Below are 21,925 nucleotides of genomic sequence, written 5' to 3'. Positions count from 1 at the left end.
CTTCACAAACAGCTGATTCTCCAGAAGGCGTTGAAGGACCTGCCGGATGTGGAGCACGTGTTCTTGAGGGGAGTGGGAGAAGACGAGGATGACATTAATGTAGACGAAGACGAACCGGTTCAACATGTCGCAGAAAACATAATTCACCAGAGCCTGGAACACCGCAGGGGCGTTGATGAGGCCAAAGGGCATGACCAGATACTCGTAGTGGCCACTGGCCGTGTTGAAGGTGGTCTTCCACTCGTCTCCCTCTCGTATCCGCACCAGGTGGTAGGCGTTCTGTAGATCCAGCTTGGAAAACAGTGGCCCCCTGGAGTGGCTCGAAGGCCGAGAAGATGAGTAGTAGCAGGTAACGGTTCTTAACCGTAATGTCATTGAGTCCCCGGTAGTCAATGCACAGAAGTAGGGTCTTGTCCTTTTTCTCTACAAAGACGAATCCTACGCCGGCATGAGAGGAAGAGTGATGGATTAATCCGTGTGCTAGGGAGTCCCCAATGTAGGTATCCATAGCCTTGGTCTCCGGTCCCGAAAGAGTACAGACGTCCCCAGGGTGGCGTTGTGCTAGGGAGAAGGTCAATCCCGCAGTCATAGGGTCGGTGCTGCGAAAGCGACGTAGTCCGGGCCTTGCTGAACACCTCCCGGAGGTCCTGGTACTCCGCAGGAATGGGGAAGAGGTCTGGGGCACCTTCCGAGCCCCCAGGAAAACGTCCCGGGGCAGGTTGGGCTGACTTCAGGCAATGGGCGTGGCAGAACGGGCTCCAGCCCATGATGGCACCAGTAGACCAGTTAATGAGGGGATTGGGTCGTTGGAGCCAGGAGAATCCCAATACCACGGGAATCAGAGGGGACTTGATGAGCGGGAACTGGATAGCCTCGTTGTGGTTCCCTGATACCCGTAGGTGGACGGGAGTGGTGTTTTGGATGGGAGTGGTGTTGTGGGTGACTTGAACAGCAAGTGACCCATGCTATTCTGTGCGAGAAAAAAATATTCCAAACATAGTCTGGGACAGTTGTGGGATGCTATAGAATCAAATCAAATCAAATCAAATTTTATTTGTCACATACACATGGTTAGCAGATGTTAATGCGAGTGTAGCGAAATGCTTGTGCTTCTAGTTCCGACAATGCAGTAATAACCAACAAGTAATCTAGCTAACAATTCCAAAACTACTACCTTATACACACAAGTGTAAGGGGATAAAGAATATGTACATAAAGATATATGAGTGAGTGATGGAACAGAGCGGCATAGGCAAGATACAGTAGATGGTATTGAGTGCAGTATATACATATGAGATGAGTATGTAAACAAAGTGGCTAGTGATACATGTATTACATAAAGATGCAGTAGATGATATAGAGCACAGGATATACATATCCATATGAGATGAATAATGTAGGGTATGTAAACATTATATTAGGTAGCATTGTTTAAAGTGGCTAGTGATATATTTTACATCATTTCCCATCAATTCCCATTATTAAAGTGGCTGGAGTTGAGTCAGTGTGTTGGCAGCAGCCACTCAATGTTAGTGGTGGCTGTTTAACAGTCTGATGGCCTTGAGATAGAAGCTGTTTTTCAGCCTCTCGGTCCCAGCTTTGATGCACCTGTACTGACCTCGCCTTCTGGATGATAGTGGGGTGAAGAGGCAGTGGCTCGGGTGGTTGTTGTCCTTGATGATCTTTATGGCCTTCCTGTGACATTGGGTGGTGTAGGTGTCATGGAGGGCAGGTAGTTTGCCCCCGGTGATGCATTGTGCAGACCTCACTACCCTCTGGAGAGCCTTACGGTTGTGGGCGGAGCAGTTGCCGTACCAGGCGGTGATACAGCCCGACAGGATGCTCTCGATTGTGCATATGTAGAAGTTTGTGAGTGCTTTTGGTGACAAGCCGAATTTCTTCAGACTCCTGAGGTTGAGGAGGCGCTGCTGCGCCTTCTTCACGATGCTGTCTGTGTGGGTGGACCAATTCAGTTTGTCTGTGATGTGTACGCCGAGGAACTTAAAACTTACTACCCTCTCCACTACTGTTCCATCAATGTGGATAGGGGGATGTTCCCTCTGCTGTTTCCTGAAGTCCACAATCATCTCCTTAGTTTTGTTGACGTTGAGTGTGAGGTTATTTTCCTGACACCACACTCCGAGGGCCCTCACCTCCTCCCTGTAGGCCGTCTCGTCGTTGGTAATCAAGCCTACCACTGTTGTGTCGTCCGCAAACTTGATGATTGAGTTGGAGGCGTGCTTGGCCATGCAGTCGTTGGTGAACAGGGAGTACAGGAGAGGGCTCAGAACGCACCCTTGTGGGGCCCCAGTGTTGAGGATCAGCGGGGTGGAAATGTTGTTGCCTACCCTCACCACCTGGGGGCGGCCCGTCAGGAAGTCCAGTACCCAGTTGCACAGGGCGGGGTCGAGACCCAGGGTCTCGAGCTTGATGACGAGCTTGGAGGGCACTATGGTGTTAAATGCCGAGCTGTAGTCGATGAACAGCATTCTCACATAGGTATTCCTCTTGTCCAGATGGGTTAGGGCAGTGTGCAGTGTGGTTGAGATTGCATCGTCTGTGGACCTATTTGGGCGGTAAGCAAATTGGAGTGGGTCTAGGGTGTCAGGTAGGGTGGAGGTGATATGGTCCTTGACTAGTCTCTCAAAGCACTTCAAGATGACGGAAGTGAGTGCTACGGGCGGTAGTCGTTTAGCTCTGTTACCTTAGCTTTCTTGGGAACAGGAACAATGGTGGCCCTCTTGAAGCATGTGGGAACAACAGACTGGGATAGGGATTGATTGAATATGTCCGTAAACACACCAGCCAGCTGGTCTGCGCATGCTCTGAGGGCGCGGCTGGGGATGCCGTCTGGGCCTGCAGCCTTGCGAGGGTTGACACGTTTAAATGTTTTCCTCACGTCGGCTGCAGTGAAGGAGAGTCCGCATGTTTTAGTTGCGGGCCGTGTCAGTGGCACTGTATTGTCCTCAAAGCGGGCAAAAAAGTTATTTAGTCTGCCTGGGAGCAAGACATCCTGGTCCGTGACTGGGCTGGTTTTCTTTTTGTAATCCGTGATTGACTGTAGACCCTGCCACATACCTCTTGTGTCTGAGCCGTTGAATTGAGATTCTACTTTGTCTCTATACTGACGCTTAGCTTGTTTGATTACCTTGCGGAGGGAATAGTTACACTGTTTGTATTCGGTCATGTTTCCGGTCACCTTGCCCTGATTAAAAGCAGTGGTTCGCGCTTTCAGTTTCATTCGAATGCTGCCATCAATCCACGGTTTCTGGTTTGGGAATGTTTTAATCGTTGCTATGGGAACGACATCTTCAACGCACGTTCTAATGAACTCGCTCACCGAATCAGCGTATTCGTCAATGTTGTACCATCAAAAAAACTTTTTCGCAATGTGACTGACGCAACAGATCAGAACATTTAGTTTAAAATGTTGATAAACTATTAGGCTATTTCGTCACATTATAAGTGTAGCATGCGCACATGGTAGTAGGCTATAAGTGTGAATGTTCCATTGGCTATAAGTGTGAATGTTCCACACCGTTATCAAAAGTGACCACAAATGCAATTATGCATGTAATGCATTTATTATAAAGGTGCATTTTTATGGTGAAAATGATCTTCCCCAAACTTGAAACTCACATACTGCTTATGTTAGGCTCTACACCCCTTGTAAAGTGGATTAATGTGTTATTTGGCTACTTTAGTTGTGATACGAACTTTACCAAAACATATAGGCCTATGGGCTAGGCCACATGAGGTGTGCGACTATCATTAGAAAAAGTTGCAAAAAAAAAGGCATTGTTTCTTATCACAAGTGATAATATAATTCACAAGTGATAGGCTAATATTGTCACCCATCAGACTATTCTTGATTTAATCTTGTATTTACATATACAGTCGTGGCCAAAAGTTTTGAGAATGACACAAATATAAATGTTCTTGAATGATGGCAATTTGCATTTACTCCAGAATGTTATGAAGAGTGATCAGATGAATTGCAATTAATTGCAAAGTCCCTCTTTGCCATGCAAATGAACTGAATCCCCCAAAAACTTTTCCACTGCATTTCAGCCCTGCCACAAAAGGACCAGCTGATATCATGTTAGTGATTCTCTCGTTAACACAGGTGTGAGTGTTGACGAGGACAAGGCTTCAAAAGGAGGGTGGTGCTTGGAATCATTGTGCTTCCTCTGTCAACCATGGTTACCTGCAAGGAAACACCTGCCGTCATCATTGCTTTGCACAAAAAGGGCTTCACAGGCAAGGATATTGCTGCCAGTAAGATTGCACCTAAATCAACCATTTATCGGATCATCAAGAACTTCAAGGAGAGCAGTTCAATTGTTGTGAAGAAGGCTTCAGGGTGCCTGAGAAAGACCAGCAAGTGCCAGGACCGTCTCCTAAAGTTGATTCAGCTGCAGGATCGGGGCACCACCAGTACAGAGCTTGTTCAGGAATGGCAGCAAGCAGGTGTGAGTGCAACCTGATGATGGAGTTGGTGTCGTGCAAAGCCACGCAGTCTAGAACCAAAAAGAGTTATTCAGCTGAAGAGAGAACCCTTTGAACCCTTTTGGTTCCAGATAGAACCCTTTGGGGTTCCATGTATAACCATTTCCACAGAGAGTTCTACCTGGAACCAAAAAGGTTTCTTCTATGGGGACAGCCACAGAACCGTTTTGGAACCCTTTTTTCTAAGAGTGTGCCCGTCAGGAAGTCCAGGATCCAGTTGCAGAGGGTGGTGTCCAGACCCAGGGCTCTGAGCTTGGAGGAAACATTAGTGTGGAATGCTGAACTGTAGTCAATGAACAGCATTCTCACAAGTGTTCCTCTTGTCCAGATGTGTTATGGCCATGTGAATAGCGATGGAAATGACATCTCCTTGTCTTTACACAGATGTTGACACCACCAAAGACCCCTGTCAGAAGGTGAAGTGTAGCCGAAACAAGGTGTGTATCGCCCAGGGATACCAGAGGGCTGTGTGTGTCAACCGCAAGAAGCTCGAGCACAGGTGAGTGTGTGTAGATTGGTCTCACACCCCATTCAATGGTAATTCTAAGGTTGCGAAGGTTAGTGAATTAAATTATTTTTCTACGGTTAGCTCCCTAACAGTAAAGTGTGTTTTCTTAATTAATCTCCCCCTCATTACAGCTTGATGTTTAATGATACTGCTGTGTTGCAGACCACAGGAGGCTGCTGAGGGGAGGACGGCTCATAATAATGGCTGGAACGGAGTGACACTCCAGCCATTACCACGAGCCCGTCCTCCCCAATTAAGGAGCCACCAACCTCCTGTGCTGCAGACAGATGATTAAACACCTGTAGGTGTACTGTACTGGTACTGTCCGTCGCTAGCTCTATAAATACCCTGTGGTTGTTGTGATAGGATCCTGTGGATGGATCCTCAGGACATGTCTGTGGATGTGTTAACAGGTAGAAAACCTCCATCAAACTACATTATCACAACACAAGCTTTCACAAAAAATAATACAAATATATAGATTTATTCTGAGATGAATATCGAAGCCGAAGTGATGTCCCCAACACAATTCACTGTAATGTTGCTAGTGTGAAGAACATTGAACAAAAATATAAATGCAACATCTAAAGTGTTGGTCCCATGTTTCATGAGCTGAAATAAAATATCCCAGAAATGTTCTCAAATTTTGTGCAGAAATTTGTTTACATTCCTGTTAGTAAGCATTTCTCCTTTACCAAGATAAGCCAGGTGGGACGCTAGCCAACATGTCAGATTTCAAAAAGGCTTTTTGGCAAAAGCAAACGATGCTATTATCTGAGGGTAGCACCTCCTTAAACAAAGAGATAAAGCATATTTCAACCCTGCAGGCGCGACACAAAAAGCAGAAATAAAAATATAAACCATGCCTTAACTTTGACAAGCTTCTTTTGTTGGCACTCCAATATGTCCCATAAACATCACAAATTGTATTTTGTTCGATTAATTCCGTCCATATATATCCAAAATGTCAATTTATTTGGCGCGTTTGATCCAGAAAAACACCGGTTCCAACTTGCGCACCCTGACTACAAAATATCTCAAAAGTTACCTGTAAACGTGCCAACACATTTCAAACTACTTTTGTAATACAACTTTAGGTATTTTTTAACGTAAATAATCAATCAAATTGAAGACGGGATGATCTGTGTTCAATACAGGAGGAAAACAAAATGTAGCTAGCTTTTCTGGTCATGCGCCTCTATCTATCAGTACACTTCAAGTGACCCTCGTTCAAGATGGCCGTACTTCTTCATTACACAAAGGAAAAACCTCAACCAATTTCTAAAGACTGGTGACATCCAGTGGAAGCGATAGGAATTGCAAGAAGGTCCCTTAGAAATCTGGATTCCCAATGAAAATCCATTGAAAAGAGAGTGGTCTCAAAAAAAAATCTGAATGGTTTGTCCTCTGGGTTTCTCCTGCTAAATAAGTTCTGTTATACTCACAGACATGATTCAAACAGTTTTAGAAACTTCAGAGTGTTTTCTATCCAAGTATACTAATAATATGCATATATTATCTTCTGGAGATGATTAGCAGGCAGTTGAATTTGGGCATGCATTTCATCCGGATGTGAAAATACTGCCCCCTGTCACCAAGAAGTTAAACAACATGATCATTACACAGGTGCACCTTGTGCTGGGGACAATAAAAGGCCACTCTAAAATCTGCAGTTTTGACACACAACACAATGCCAGAGATGTCTCAAGTTTTGAGGGAGTGTGCAATTGCCATGCTGACTGCAGGAATGTCCACCAGAGCTGTTGCCAGAGTATTTAATGTTAATTTCTCTACCATAACCCGCCTCAGTTTATGGTAGAGCAATTAACATTAAATTCTCTGGCAACAGCTCTGGTGGACATTCCTACAGTCAGCATGCCAAATCATCGTTTTAGAGAATTTGGCAGTTTGTCCAACCGGCCTCACAACCGCAGACAATGTGTAACCACGCCAGCCCACGACTTTGATATCCGGCTTCTTCACTTACGAGATCGTCTGAGACCAGCGACCCGGACAGCTGGTGAAACTTAGGAGTATTTCTGTCTGTAATAAATCCCTTTTGTGGGGAAAACTAATTCTGATTGGCTGGGCCTATCTCCCCAGTGGGTGTTACTACTAGATCACAGACTCTGAACCTGTACCATCTACCTCTTACATGATCCAGAGGTACCCTCTGCTGTGTTACTGCCCAGTCATATGAAATCCACAGATTAGGGCCTAATTTATTTATTTCAATTGACTGATTTCCTTATATGAACTGTAACTCAGTAATTGTTGTATGTTGCATTTATATTTTTGTTCAGTATACATTACTGCTGCCACCAAGCCATTGGAAGCAGAACCTCTTTGTCCTCTGTGTCTTAAGTAAAGCAGCCTGCTCAAATACCGTGTGTGTGGTGCGTGTGTTTGTGCGCGCACGCTCTGTAGACTGAAGCAGCCTGCCCTGAGGTCTCCTGAAGGAGGATGTCAGCCCTGTCCTTTCTCCTCCTCTGGTCCTGTGTGTGGCTCTGACGGACACAACTACGCCTCCCAGGTACAGCAACACACACACACACACACACACACACACACACACACACACACACACACACACACACACACACACACACACACACACACACACACAAAGTGACAAGTCAAAATGTTCTTATATTTATCTCAAATGAGCCTTTATATGAATCGAACTTAGTCATTTAATTTCACTTTTCCAAACATCATTCTCAACAAGGTCAGAGAAGATAAAGCATAAATCAATAGAAACACATGGGAAAGATGCATCACCACAACATCCCTCTGGTCCTCAGTTGCTATTTATCACAGCCCTTTGTCTTTGTGTTGTCTATATCTATGGAGGCCGTCCACACTGTTACCCTCTAACTATATCTGTATATCTCTGGAGGCCGTCCACACTGTTACCCTCTAACTATATCTGTATATCTCTGGAGGCCGTCCACACTGTTACCCTCTAACTATATCTGTATATCTCTGGAGGCTGTCCACACTGTTACCCTCTAACTATATCTGTATATCTCTGGAGGCCGTCCACACTGTTACCCTCTAACTATATCTGTATATCTCTGGAGGCCGTCCACACTGTTACCCTCTAACTATATCTGTATATCTCTGGAGGCTGTCCACACTGTTACCCTCTAACTATATCTGTATATCTCTGGAGGCCGTCCACACTGTTACCCTCTAACTATATCTGTATATCTCTGGAGGCCGTCCACACTGTTAACCGCTTACTGTATCTGTATATTTCTGGAGGCCGTCCACACTGTTAACCTATAATCTGTATATCTCTGGAGGCTGTCCACACTGTTAACCTCTAACTATATCTGTATATCTCTGGAGGCTGTCCACACTGTTAACTTCTTACTGTATCTGAAGCATTATGTACAAGCTCTAGATCCAAGAGACACAACAACATTACAGCCGTGTTGTAATTCACTGATAATAAACACAAAACACAGAGATACATAGCCTGATAAGAGGTGTGCGTGTGTGTGTGTGTTGTAGTGTAAATTGGAGCAGCAGGCGTGCCTCACAGGGAAGGAGTTGACTACGAAGTGTTCAGGACTTTGTCCCTGTCCAACCGCGACCCCAACCAAAGAGACAGAGGTCAAGCATGGTGAGTACACACAACCACACACACACACACACACACACACACACACACAAACTGCAGTGCTATACAATAACTTTCTCTCTCACTCTCTCTCTCCCTCTATCCCTACCTCTCTCTCCCCCCCCCCCCCCATAGAGAGTTGTACAGGGCAGGACCTGTCTGATCTGGGGGACAGACTGAGGGAATGGTTCCAGCTGCTGCAGGGCAATGCCAAGCTGAACAACAACAGCAGGACTGGAGCCAGTAACACAGCAGAGGCTACCTCTGGATCAGGTAAGAAAGAGGTAGATGGTTCAGAATCTGTGATCTACCAGCAACACTCCCAGCTGAGACAGGTATACTCCTCTCCCAACTGCAGGTCGTGGTTCAAACTACGCTCCAACACTTTAAAAGGTTATCCCACCTTCTCTGTCATTTCATAACTGTCTCAATAAAGTTAACAGACAGTACAGTAGAGTTAGTATAAGGCCAGCACTGCATCAGGTAAGAGTTCAATAGGGCCAGCACTGCATCAAGTAAGAGTTACATAGGGCCAGCACTGCATCAAGTAAGAGTTACATAGGGCCAGCACTGCATCAAGTAAGAGTTACATAGGGCCAGCACTGCATCAAGTAAGAGTTACATAGGGCCAGCACTGCATCAAGTAAGAGTTAAATAGGGCCAGCACTGCATCAGGTAATAGTTAAATAGGGCCAGCACTGGATCAGGTAAGAGTTAAATAGGGCCAGCACTGGATCAGGTAAGAATTTAATAGGGCCAGCACTGCATCAGGTAAGAATTTAATAGGGCCAGCACTGCATCAGGTAAGAGTTACATAGGGCCAGCACTGCATCAGGTAAGAGTTCATTAAGGTCAGCACTGACTTGCCTAGTTAAATAAAGGTTAAATAAAAATAACATAAACAATAGAAAATCAAGTAAGAGTTAAATAGACCAGCACTGCATCAGGGAAGAGTTAAATAGGACCAGCATCATATCAGATGCAACATTGTGTATATTCTCATTTATTTTCCTAAGGATATTTGGAGTTACTATAATCTTGACCTCTACCACTGTTATGAATATTTGATATGTCTGTGTGGGTTATAACTCATTCCTCCTCTCCCCTTTTCACTGTGGGTGTGTGTGTGCTTGCATGTGCGTGTGTATCTCAACATGTGTGTGCTTGCGTGTGTGTGTCTGAACATGTGTATGTTTGCCAGCTTGTGCGTGTGTCTCTATATGTGTATCATATCTCCCTCTCTGTCTGTAGTCCTGGACAGGAGCGTAGTGGTCAGCTGTAAGGACTCTGTAGGCTGGATGTTCTCTAAGCTGGACACCAACAGTGATCAGTATCTGGACCAGGCCGAGCTGGCAGCCATTAACCTGGACAAGTATGAGGTCTGCATCCGACCCTTCTTCAACTCCTGTGACTCCTACAGGGACGGGAAGGTTTCTACAGCCGAGTGGTGCCTCTGCTTCTGGAGACAGAGTGAGTATAATTTGGGGAAAGGTGTGCTTGTGTGTCCGCTGATGTCTCTCCTATCTCCCCTCTCTCTCTTCTCCCCTCTCTCTCTTCTCCCCTCTCTCTTCTCCCCTCTCTCTTCTCTCCTCTCTCTTCTCTCCTCTCTCTTCTCCCCTCTGTCTTATCTCTTATCTCTCCTCTCCCCTCTCCCATCTCCCCTCTCTCTCCTCTCGTCTCTATCCCCTCTCTCCCCTCTCGCAGTCCATCACTGTAAGTCTTCCCCTAGTTGTTTTTTGTTGCCCAGTGGTGGGGAAATGGCCACAGTGGTGCAGTAACAACATCACTGTAGCTTGTTGCCAGGATGGTTCCTCCCACAGCTCTCACAGATTGTGTCTGTCAGCCAAGCAGCTGGCCAGAAACTAGACAAGACCTGTGTTTACCACTGGACCCATGGCTGGAGCCACTGCATGTGTCCCAAATGGCACCACATGCCCTAAATAGTGCACTACTTTTGGCCAGAGCCCATGAAACCTGAGAAACACAGTAGTTTGAAGTGGCATATAAATCATGTATCATTTCAATGGGAGATTTGTGTGAATGTTTGACAGACTTTCTACGCATATCTGAATTTTCTACGATTTGGCTAATTGTGTGTGTGTATCGAAGTGATGTACTGAAGCGTTGGTGTGTTTCTCCCTCAGAGCCCCCCTGCCTGGCTGAGCTGGAGAGGATCCAAGTTCAGGAGGGAGGCAAGAACAAACTAGGTATTTATTATGTGCTACATGTTCCTGCATGATTGACATTTCCCAGACGTGCATGAGGGCTTTGAGTGAGCATACCCCTTACGGAATTTCACATGATCACGTGATAGCAGGTAACCTAGCGGTTAAGAGCGTTGGGCCAATAACTGAAAGGTCGTTGGTTTGAATCCCCGAGCTGACTAGGTGAAGAATCTGATGTGCCCTTGAGCAAGGCACTTAACCCTAATTGCTCTGAATAAGTGCGTCTGCTAAAATGTTAATTTAATGTGATAATGTGAAATCATGTGATTTTGAATTTGCCCCAATGCAGCATTGTTTACATTAACCCTTTACACTCATGGAAATGGTCCTACATGGATAGGAATACATTTAAATGCTTCTTACAGAAGAAATATGAAAAGCATATGCATAACCATGGTAGTGATTTAAAAGGTAACAGTTTGGAGATAATGGGGAAATGTTTAGACCAAAGCACAACCGTTCACCTGACACTGGATCCAATCATTACACTGTTGATTTTCGCCGCATTTGTCGGAAAATACTCTGGGATACATTCAGTAACATGATAAGACAAAACAATGACAAGGGTCTGAGTGAGAGGGCTAACTGGTGTTCCCAAGTGGCTACACACCTCTCCAAAGTGTACACAGTTCCTAAGTCACTTCAATGCACTTTTATGACTCAGTCTTCAACTATAAGGTGTTTGTTTTGAGCTCTCTTAGCTGTTCCGTTGAGGAACTAGAGCAACACACTTGTAGTTGTTGTATTTGGAACACAGCCCTGCATCCCCACCATCACAGAATTACTGTTGTTGTTTACGCAATCGGAAAAACAGTCCAATATCAATCACAATCTGGGTCAGGTGGGCATGAAAGCTTGTTCTATTGCTTTCACAAGGCAATTCAGAGAAGCAGATTGTAATTTTGGTGTACATAGAATGGAGTCATGAGAGCATTCAGATGCGTCGTCTGTGTAAACTGTTCTTCACAACAGACAAACAGGCTCATTCTGTTGAACAACCCAGGGTATGAAACTATGTCATCTTGTAACTGTACATCAAACATAGTGATCATAAACGTTGACACTGTATATCACATGAGTTTTATGATATAGAATGTGAAGTACACATTTGGACTCACGGGTGTTTGGCTTGTTTGTATGACATCATAGCTGTATTGATTATAATCCTCAACATCTCATCTGTCAAAATACATCGAGTCATTTTAATTTGCAGCATTTCCCTAACTCAGACTTAATTTTTCTGTTAAAAGTTGTCCAATTACCGGAAGGGATGGAGGGCACATCTTGTTGCATGGTGCTCAAGTTCAGAATATCTGTCAGTCAAAACCCATACAGAGCTGTGTAGCGGAAACCCTGAGCTCTGACGTCATGTATAGCATGTTACTGTACAGCCACTACGTTCCAATTTAGGAGATTATTAGTGCCCAAATCTGCCATTTTCAACCAGTATACAGGTACGAGTGTAAAGGGTTAACATATATTTTTCACCTTATTCTGCATGTACTTAGATATAGAAGTCCTATGACATTCTATCCCGATTTCATCCCTTTTCTGATCCTCAGTAGGATGCCGATAAAATAGTGGTGCGTATCTTATATTATCATAGCCTACAGATAGATGCTGATATATTCTAAGGTGTCAGGGCTTAAGTCTCCGTAACCTTGTAAAGGTGAACTAGTCCAGATTCATAGCACGTGTGTCCTTGTTCTCTAGTTATTAGCCAGCCCCTTGGTGCAGCAGTAGCCCCTTGGTGCAGCAGTAGCCCCTTGGTGCAGCAGCAGCCCCTTAGTGCAGCAGCAGCCCCTTGGTGCAGCAGTAGCCCCTTAGTGCAGCAGTAGCCCCTTGGTGCAGCAGTAGCCCCTTGGTGCAGCAGCCCCTTGGTGCAGCAGCAGCCCCTTGGTGCAGCAGCAGCCCCTTGGTGCAGCAGTAGTCCCTTGGTGCAGCAGCCCCTTGGTGCAGCAGCAGCCCCTTGGTGCAGCAGCAGCCCCTTGGTGCAGCAGCAGCCCCTTGGTGCAGCAGCCCCTTTGTGCAGCAGCAGCCCCTTGGTGCAGCAGCAGCCCCTTGGTGCAGCAGCAGCCCCTTGGTGCAGCAGTAGCCCCTTAGTGCAGCAGCAGCCCCTTGGTGCAGCAGCAGCCCCTTGGTGCAGCAGCAGCCCCTTGGTGCAGCAGCCCCTTGGTGCAGCAGCAGCCCCTTTGTGCAGCAGCAGCCCCTTGGTGCAGCAGTAGCCCCTTGGTGCAGCAGCAGCCCCTTGGTGCAGCAGCAGCCCCTTGGTGCAGCAGCAGCCCCTTGGTGCAGCAGCAGCCCCTTGGTGCAGCAGCAGCCCCTTGGTGCAGCAGCAGCCCCTTTGTGCAGCAGCAGCCCCTTGGTGCAGCAGTAGCCCCTTGGTGCAGCAGCAGCCCCTTGGTGCAGCAGCAGCCCCTTGGTGCAGCAGCAGCCCCTTGGTGCAGCAGCAGCCCCTTGGTGCAGCAGCAGCCCCTTTGTGCAGCAGCAGCCCCTTGGTGCAGCAGTAGCCCCTTGGTGCAGCAGTAGCCCCTTTGTGCAGCAGTAGCCCCTTGGTGCAGCAGCAGCCCCTTGGTGCAGCAGTAGCCCCTTGGTGCAGCAGCAGCCCCTTGGTGCAGCAGTAGCCCCTTAGTGCAGCAGTAGCCCCTTGGTGCAGCAGCAGCCCCTTTGTGCAGCAGCAGCCCTTTGGTGCAGCAGCAGCCCCTTGGTGCAGCAGCAGCCCCTTGGTGCAGCAGCAGCCCCTTGGTGCAGCAGTAGCCCCTTGGTGCAGCAGTAGTATGCTGACCATAGAATATTAGAATTACATTGCCATTCTATTTCTATGGTGCTGTCTACACAGTTATTCCCCTCTATCCTATACCTTCTCAATAAATATATTTTGTATTCATGGCTTATGACATTTGAAATTGTCTGCAGAAAACAAATGCTGCATACATACAGTATCATTTAAGCTGTACGACACTTACACTGACCGTGATTAGGTATGATGGTTGGCCAGAACGTATAGCTTACTGGCCTATGTAAGTCCAATTAAGTATATATGATAACATAAACACATCAATTCAAATGCTTTTTAAATATGTATCTCTTGACTCAAAAGAATGAATGAAGCAAAACCATAATTCACAAATAGCCTGGTTCTCCAACAAAATATATATAATATATAAAATAATAAGCACAAAGAAGGCAAATAACAACAAAAAAAGGACATGAATTAACAATGCCGTAAGAACCTGGGCAGTGCTATGGTGAGGTGTGACAGTTTAGACGTACTCTCTGTTCTCATAAGTGTTGCATAGCAGACATTTTCCAGTGTTGTTGAAGGTGGCGATGCCTCTCAGATACTCCTAAAGTGGTTTATTCTGGTAGTCCTCCACGAGTCGCATCAACTCTTGCTGGCGGCTGTGCACGCGGGGCAACGTCCGTGCCTATAGAACACTAGCGAGTTCCTGCTCCCTCTGTAGTGACTTCCTATGTTGTTGTAGTTGCAAGGCGTCGAGGAACTGGCAAATTGTGGTTTGTGTCACTGTGGTATCGGTAAGACGCCCCACAAACGACTGACACCAACCATCCCTTTGTGACGTTATTGGTCTTCCCCATGTCCTTCAGGACAGTATCGTAGTAGTTCCACATTTCTGTAATCAAAAGATAGAAACATGTTAAGACACCCATTTGCTGTTGTCATCAACCTTGTTGCAATATTCCAGTGCTCTTCTTCGGCTGTCTGGGTTTGGCCCACTGTCATGCTGAAGAAACAGCTCTCCACAATGCGTAGTATGGTAGATCTCAGGTATGACCAGGTTGGAGAGGGTTGCCGGGCCTCCCCCCCGTCATGCTCCTCATCTGAGGGATGACTGGATCCACTTCAGGAGTGACAGGATTGGGGAGAGTTGCAGGTCCAACCTGGTCACCACCAGCTGCCGTGCCATGGTTCCCAGGGACTGTAGCCGGAACCTGCGTCTGCTTGTCTTCTTTTGCCTGTGCCTCTGTATACTGATTTGTAAGTTCTATTCCGAGGGCAAATAATGCCTGACAGCATCTGACATGGCCGGTGTAGCAGACTCCAAAACGTGCAGTGTGCTTTCCATGGTCTCCAAACTCCTCCTCTTCATGTTGTTCAGTACATGTCGGACTGCTATCTGCTTTCCGTCCGGGATGTGGTTGTGGTCTCCCAACAACCCCGTCAGTGAGGACGGCACGAGTACGAACTGTACTCTGTACCTTTACAGAAAGATTTGTTAGCCATATCTCGTTATTTTCTGTAAGCGTAGCCCCCATGCACCAGGATTCTGTTTCCAAGCACAGAGGACAAACTTGGGTTCCAAAGTTAGGTTCCATTGTAGCTCCTTCTTGGGGACCTCCTCAGAAAGGAATGACTGCTGAGGAAAAGGGTGCTCTATTTGTACAACATCTTGGGGTTATTAGCATCCCAGTGATTTGCAGGTCTATTGTTTGACTATCAAGATCCAAAACTGCAGTTCCTTTCTACAGTCATGTGACAATTAGCTTTTTTCCCTATCTTCTAAAACAAACAACTAAATGTTTTCTTAAATTAATCAAACTATAGGATAATTAATAGTCTGTAATACAAACACTAATCATTTTAACTGTAACATAGTAGGCTATGATAATTTAACATCACAAACAACAACCTGTACCCCCGCACACTGACTCAGTACCGGTACCCCCTGTATATAGCCTCGGTACCGTTACCCCCTGTATATAGCCTCGTTATTGTTATTTTATTGTGTTACTTTAGTTTATTTAGTAAACATTTTCTTAACTCTATTTGTTGAACTGCATTGTTGGTTAAGGGCTTGTAAGTAAACATTTCACGGTAAGGTCTACCTACACCTGTTGTATTCGGCAAATGTGACAAATAACATTTGATTTGATATATGTATTCTATCTAAAAACATGTGTGCCTCCATATGTAAAATCCTCTTTGTGTGTGTCAGGCTTGTTTATCCCTAGCTGTAATGAGGATGGATACTACAGGAAGCTGCAGTGTGATCAGGCCAGGGGAGAATGCTGGTGTGTCGACCAACAGGGAGGGGAACTAGCCAGCTCCAGAATCCATGGCAACCCCGACTGTGGTAAGAGACAATCGGGGTTCAATTTCTGAAACCCCCTGGCACACACTCAGTATAGAACCCAACGCACATACTTAGTAGGCTACAGACCACCACACACAATCAGTATTGATACCCATACAGTCTGTACTCCAACACATACATTTTATTTTTACATTTGAGTAATTTAGCAGACGCTCTTTTCCAGAACAACTTACAGTAATTCGCAGTGTTGTGTTCAAGATCACCTAAAGCGAGACCGATTCAAGACCAAGACCGGAGCAAATCGAGTCTGGGGCAAGACCAAGACTGGGAGGGGGACAAGGGGTCTGAAACTGAATCAAGACAGAGACCAGAAAAATGCGAGTCCAATTCAAGACCATGATTTTCATTTTGTAAAATCACCACCATAATAAGAGTTCAAAATGTCCAGTATTTCTGTGTTCATATTTCAGAACAACATCTGGATTCTTTGGACATTTCAGAATGGTGAAAAAATTCATGCTGAGGGAAAATAGAGCCACTATTACTAACCCAAACACAGTGGGGAACTATGAGGGCCATCTATGCCTTCAGAGAAAGCTAAGGATTTATAAAATAATAATAATAACAATGATAATTTTTATGACATTATTATTTTCAATGATGTTCTGATTTAATCCCTTGTTTTTGTTGGAAAGGGTTAAAACTGAAAAGAAAAAAGATCTAATCAGGATTTTTCTTTGGTCTTCTCTGGGGAGAAAAATCTAGCTAGCAAAGTCAGCCATCAGATAGATAGATAGAAGGCATTTGCCATTCAACTGTTGAAGAGCAACATTTGAGTGACAGTGGAATAAACCAATTTAGACTTGTAATGGGTGGGACTGTTTTTACAAAAAACATATGGAAACTTCTGCCTTCTCAAAAGCCAACAGTCGCAGTAGTTCTCCCGCGGTCTATCTAGCTATCTTTTGTTGTAGACTAGTTTACAGCGGCTGCAGCAGGTGTTATTGAAGAGGATGTTGTTGCTAATTTGTTAGCTTCTCCCTTTTTAAGAATAACTTTCAACAAGAAGTTAACCTTTTACTGCAGTGGGCTAAATCAGGCTCACACACAGTGTGGTTCTTGGTAGTCTTAAACAAATCTACTTTGAAACTAAAGTATACACCTCACACACGTGGTTATGGACTTTAAAAAATAGGTCACCTGTACCATGTCAGATATAGAGTTGAAATGTATTCCATTTTTAGTTTGCTTCCCAATATTACACTTTATATACATCACAGAAGACTGACATACAACAAAACTGTTTGACATAGAAACACTGGATTTTCATCTGTTTAAAATATTATATGTATTAATTATGAGATAATATTAATAACATTCCACCCATGAGGCCAAAGAGGGCACTTTTGTTAATTGACTGCAGGAAAGGGTTGTTTCAAATTATCATCTGGTGAGTGGAACTGTGTTTTTTGTAATAATAATGTATAATTTTTAAGTTTTTGCACAATCTGATTGGGTGGGCCTGGAAGGGCCTGGCTCCCCGGTGGGTGGGCCTGTGTCCACCCAGGCCCACTCATCCTTACGCCCCTGATGGCTTAATTGCACATCACAAATAGCCTACTAACCAAGACTTCGGACCAAACTTTTTCAATACCTGGTTTGCATACACATTATTGCCTGAGACTCCCGAGTGGCGCAGCATCTCAGTGCAAGAGGCATCACTACAGTCCCTGGTTCAAATCCAGGCCGTATCACATCCGTCCGTGATTGGAAGTCCCATAGGGCGGTGCACAATTGGCCCAGCGTCGTCCAGGTTTGGCCGGGGTAGGCCGTCATTGTAAATAAGAATTTGTTATTAACTGACTTGCCTAGTTAAATAAAAATATATATAGTTAGCATTTACTGGTAGATATCATAAGTTGAAACGTCTTTCCCGGCTACCGATGACGTTCTTCTGTGAGCTGCTCCATGCCAAAACCAGTTGTGAGCTGCTCCATGCCAAAACCAGTTGTGAGCTGCTCCATGCCAAAACCAGTTGTGAGCTGCTCCATGCCAAAACCAGTTGTGAGCTGCGCGCTCTTGCTGCCTGCAGATGATATTCCGCTACTTTGTGCATCATTTCTCTATTCTACTACATAATGGCTAATTGGGGCGGCAGGTAGCCTAGTGGTTAAGAGCGTTGGGCCAGTAGCCGAAAGGTCACTGTTTTGAATCCCCAAGCCGACTAGCTGAAAAATTGGTTGATGTGCCCTTGAGCAAGGCACTTATCCTCAATTGCTCCTGTAAGTCGCTCTGGATAAGAGCATCTGCTAAATTATGAAAATGAATAAGTCATATACCTCCACTACACTACTTTGATATGCATCAGTGGGGATTAAGAAGTGAGTATATGCAGTGCCACATTCAAGTCAGGGATTATTTGCACTCTAAAGAACCGCTTGTCGCTGTGAGAAGTATTTCAAGATAAAATGGTTGTCTGGCTGGACGGAACCTGCTGCTGATTAGAATGGTTCCTGTGGCAGGGTTCAGAAACAGCCATTAAAACACAGACAACGTCAAACACATGCCCTTTAGTTCACCTCTCTCTCTCTCTCTTTTCTCCAGATGACGCGGTGGCATATTCAGGTGATTTTGGCAGTGGGGTCGGATGGGAGGATGAGGAAGATAAAGAAGCGGAGGAGAATGCAGAGGAGGAGGAAGGAGAGGTGGGAGAGGCAGATGATGAAGGATATATTTGGTGAAGAAAACAATGAAGTCTAGCTAGTCCAACATTACTACCGGAGCATCTCAACTTCTCTCTCTCTCACACACACACACACACACACACACACACACACACACACACACACACACACATCCACACCCATAATGATCCTGGAAACCTGAAGAGATGGACACAATTGAAAAAATTGTTTGGAGAAGAGGAGGGAGGGGTGGTGGGTTGGAGAAGAGGAGGGGTGGTGGGTTGGAGAAGAGGGATGTGGGGGGTTGGAGAAGCGGGGTGGGTGCGGTGGGTGGTTGGAGAGGGTGGGGACGGTGGGGGGTTGGGTGGTTGGAGAAGAGGAGGGTGGGGGGTTGGAGAAGAGGAGGGTGGGAACGGTGGGGGGGTTGGAGAGCTGGGTGGGGACTGTGGGGGGTTGGAGAAGAGGTGGACTGTGGGGGGTTGGAGAAGAGGTGGGGACGGTGGGGGGTTGGAGAGGAGGAGGTGGGGACGGTGGGGGGTTGGAGGGGAGACGGTGGGGACGGTGGGGGGTTGAAGGGGAGACGGTGGGGACGGTGAGGGGTTGAAGGAGAGGAGGGTGGGGCGGTGGGGGGTTGAAGGAGAGGAGGGTGGGGCGGTGGGGGGGGTTGAAGAAGAGGAGGGGTGGGTTGGAGAAGAGGAGGGGTGGTGGGTTGGAGAAGAGGGATGTGGGGGGTTGGAGAAGCGGGGTGGGTGCGGTGGGTGGTTGGAGAAGAGGAGGGTTGGGTGGTTGGAGAAGAGGAGAGTGGGGGGTTGGGTGGTTGGAGAAGAGGGTGGGAACGGTGGGGGGGTTGGAGAGGAGGGTGGGGACTGTGGGGGGTTGGAGAAGAGGTGGGGACGATGGGGGGTTGGAGAGGAGGAGGTGGGGACGGTGGGGGGTTGGAGAGGAGGAGGTGGGGACGGTGGGGGGTTGGAGGGGAGGAGGTGGGGACGGTGGGGGGTTGGAGGGGAGGAGGTGGAGACGGGGGGTTAGACTGGAGGGTAGGGGGTTGGAGAGGAGGTGGGGGCGTTGGAGAGGAGGAGGTGGGGACGGTGGGGGGTTGGAGAGGAGGGGGTTGGAGAGGAGACGGTGGGGGGTTGGAGAGGAGGGTGGGGACGGTGGGGGGTTGGAGAGGGGGGGGGTGGTTGGAGAAGTGGAGGGAGGGCGGTGGGGGGTTGGAGAGGAGGAGGTGGGGACGGTGGGGGGTTGGAGAGGAGGAGGTGGGGACGGTGGGGGGTTGGAGGGGAGGAGGTGGGGACGGTGGGGGGTTGGAGAGGAGGTGGTGGGGGGTTGGAGAGGAGGAGGTGGGGACGGTGGGGGGTTGGAGGGGAGGAGGTGGAGACGGGGGGTTAGACTGGAGGGTGGGGGGTTGGAGGGGAGGAGGTGGAGACGGGGGGGTTAGACTGGAGGGTAGGGGGTTGGAGAGGAGGAGGTGGGGACGGTGGGGGGTTATAGGGAGGAGGTGGGGACGGTGGGGGGTTGGAGAGGAGGAGGTGGGGGGTTGGAGAGGAGGAGGTGGGGACGGTGGGGGGTTGGAGGGGAGGAGGTGGAGACGGGGGGTTAGACTGGAGGGTAGGGAGGGGGTTGGAGAGGAGGTGGGGGCGTTGGAGAGGAGGAGGTGGGGACGGTGGGGGGTTGGAGAGGAGGGGGTTGGAGAGGAGACGGTGGGGGGGTTGGAGAGGAGGGTGGGGACGGTGGGAGGGTTGGAGAGGAGACGGTGGGGACGGTGAGGGGTTGGAGGGTGGGGATGGTGGGGAATTGGAGAAGAGGAGGAGGGGTGACAATGTGGGACATCAAACTAGAAACTGTGGTCTGACCAGTCAGGAGATGTGTCCTAAATTCTTGTGAATATCTTTATTTTCTGTTGTATGTGCAAGACAACTTTCTCCTGGAGAAGTTTTTAGCAGCTGAACATTTAAAGTTAAAGGCAGGAAGCAGCTGGAGGTTATGTGCTCATGTTAGGAACTGGAGATGCTTTTGGGTGCTTCTCAATTAGTCAAAAGTGGCTTCCTACCATTGGTTCCTATCTTTAATTTCCTTTTTTCTCTGCACTGATATGAAAGAACTGGACAGATAAAAGTCCATTTCCTTCGGGCTTTTGCTTACTGTTTTCACCAACCCAGTGCTTTCAAATTAGTGCAGAAGGGGAGGAGTAGAGGAATCCACTTTATACTCATTGTATTTCTATTGCATAATTGAACTATCCCCATTCCATCCCGTATGCTTCAGCTCATCTGTGACAGTAGTTCTCTGTCTCATCAAGTCTAGTAAAATAAAGTTTCTCACTCTACACTCCTAAATGTGAATAAGTGTGTCTGAAGACAGATTTGCGACTATTATTATTATTAGTCCTGTATTGCTAATGCCTTGAGATACTGGCAGACAGTACTGCTTGATTGACAAGTGTCCATTGTGTCATCTGTGGATCAACATTGTGTTTAATAATAAAATACATTGGTTCTATGTGGCCTTACCAGGCCACCATACTTCTGTCATACTGTCTTCTCCTTAATCTTGGTTTCCCAGAAGTAAAATTCTTGCAAAGTTGTCATTTCCCATTCTCGCCGTTTACACATGAATCTGTCGACGAGCGATTATCCTCTGGTCTTTTGTCCACTCTGGACTGTTGTGTCCAGCAGTTCACTTCCATTCCTCCTAACCTTTTTCTGCAGCTTCTGAGGCTTACATCTATAGGAGGCTAGCAAACAACCGTGGCGCTTTGTCGTAGGACTAGTAGGCCCTAATAAAGTGTTACCTCAAAGCGTCTACAACAGGTTCAAATAATATTTGAAATCTTTCAAAAACGTTGAATGTTTGCTCCAGCCTACCTTGCGTGCCAGATTAACTATATTTGTTCACTGCATCGGGGAAGCTCAATAAAGCCCAGCCAAAGTGTTTGCAATTATTTCAAATAGTACTTGAACCCAGGTCTGACATCTATAAGCTCCTCTCTCTGAGTGCAAGGGAGAGAATAACAGATGTGTGAAAAGGGGTCTTGGCAGCTTTTTCCTCTGAGCTACCCAAAGGGACCAATCAGTCTGTGCAACATCAGATTTCTCCGCCCGGCTGGGAGCAACTTCTTAATATTATGATGCTTTACTGTAATAGTAGGAATTTATCCTTGAGTTGGGTACCGTATGAAAACAGAGATGACATGGTGGAAAACGCTGAATGTGTTCGGCACCAATCTGTAGAGATAGTATCTAAAGCTGTGAAGACTCATTATAGCTCGTTTTATGTCTGACATTGGGGGAAAAAACAAGATGGGTCATTATCAA

The 21,925-nt window shown here is 46.7% G+C and overlaps 1 protein-coding gene across 1 annotated transcript in view; it reads left to right on the top strand.

The window, feature by feature from the left end:
* The window catches only part of LOC110530466 (SPARC (osteonectin), cwcv and kazal like domains proteoglycan 2), a 78,557-nt gene extending 59,766 nt beyond the window's left edge, over positions 1-18,791 (top strand). Inside the window, exons 3-10 of the mRNA XM_036986874.2 lie at positions 4,894-5,008; positions 7,445-7,550; positions 8,537-8,648; positions 8,781-8,918; positions 9,897-10,115; positions 10,790-10,852; positions 15,829-15,966; positions 18,532-18,791. Of these exons, the coding sequence (XP_036842769.1) occupies positions 4,894-5,008; positions 7,445-7,550; positions 8,537-8,648; positions 8,781-8,918; positions 9,897-10,115; positions 10,790-10,852; positions 15,829-15,966; positions 18,532-18,668 (1,028 nt within the window). The 3' untranslated portion in view covers positions 18,669-18,791. The remainder of the gene's footprint in view (positions 1-4,893; positions 5,009-7,444; positions 7,551-8,536; positions 8,649-8,780; positions 8,919-9,896; positions 10,116-10,789; positions 10,853-15,828; positions 15,967-18,531) is intronic.
* Positions 18,792-21,925: the final 3,134 nt, after the last annotated feature.

Source organism: Oncorhynchus mykiss, chromosome 1, assembly GCF_057628025.1.
Source record: "Oncorhynchus mykiss isolate SJ-2025 chromosome 1, ASM5762802v1, whole genome shotgun sequence".
Lineage (NCBI taxonomy): Eukaryota > Metazoa > Chordata > Actinopteri > Salmoniformes > Salmonidae > Oncorhynchus > Oncorhynchus mykiss.
The sequence above is the reverse complement of the archived record's forward strand: the minus strand, read 5'-3'. Positions and strand labels throughout refer to the sequence as shown.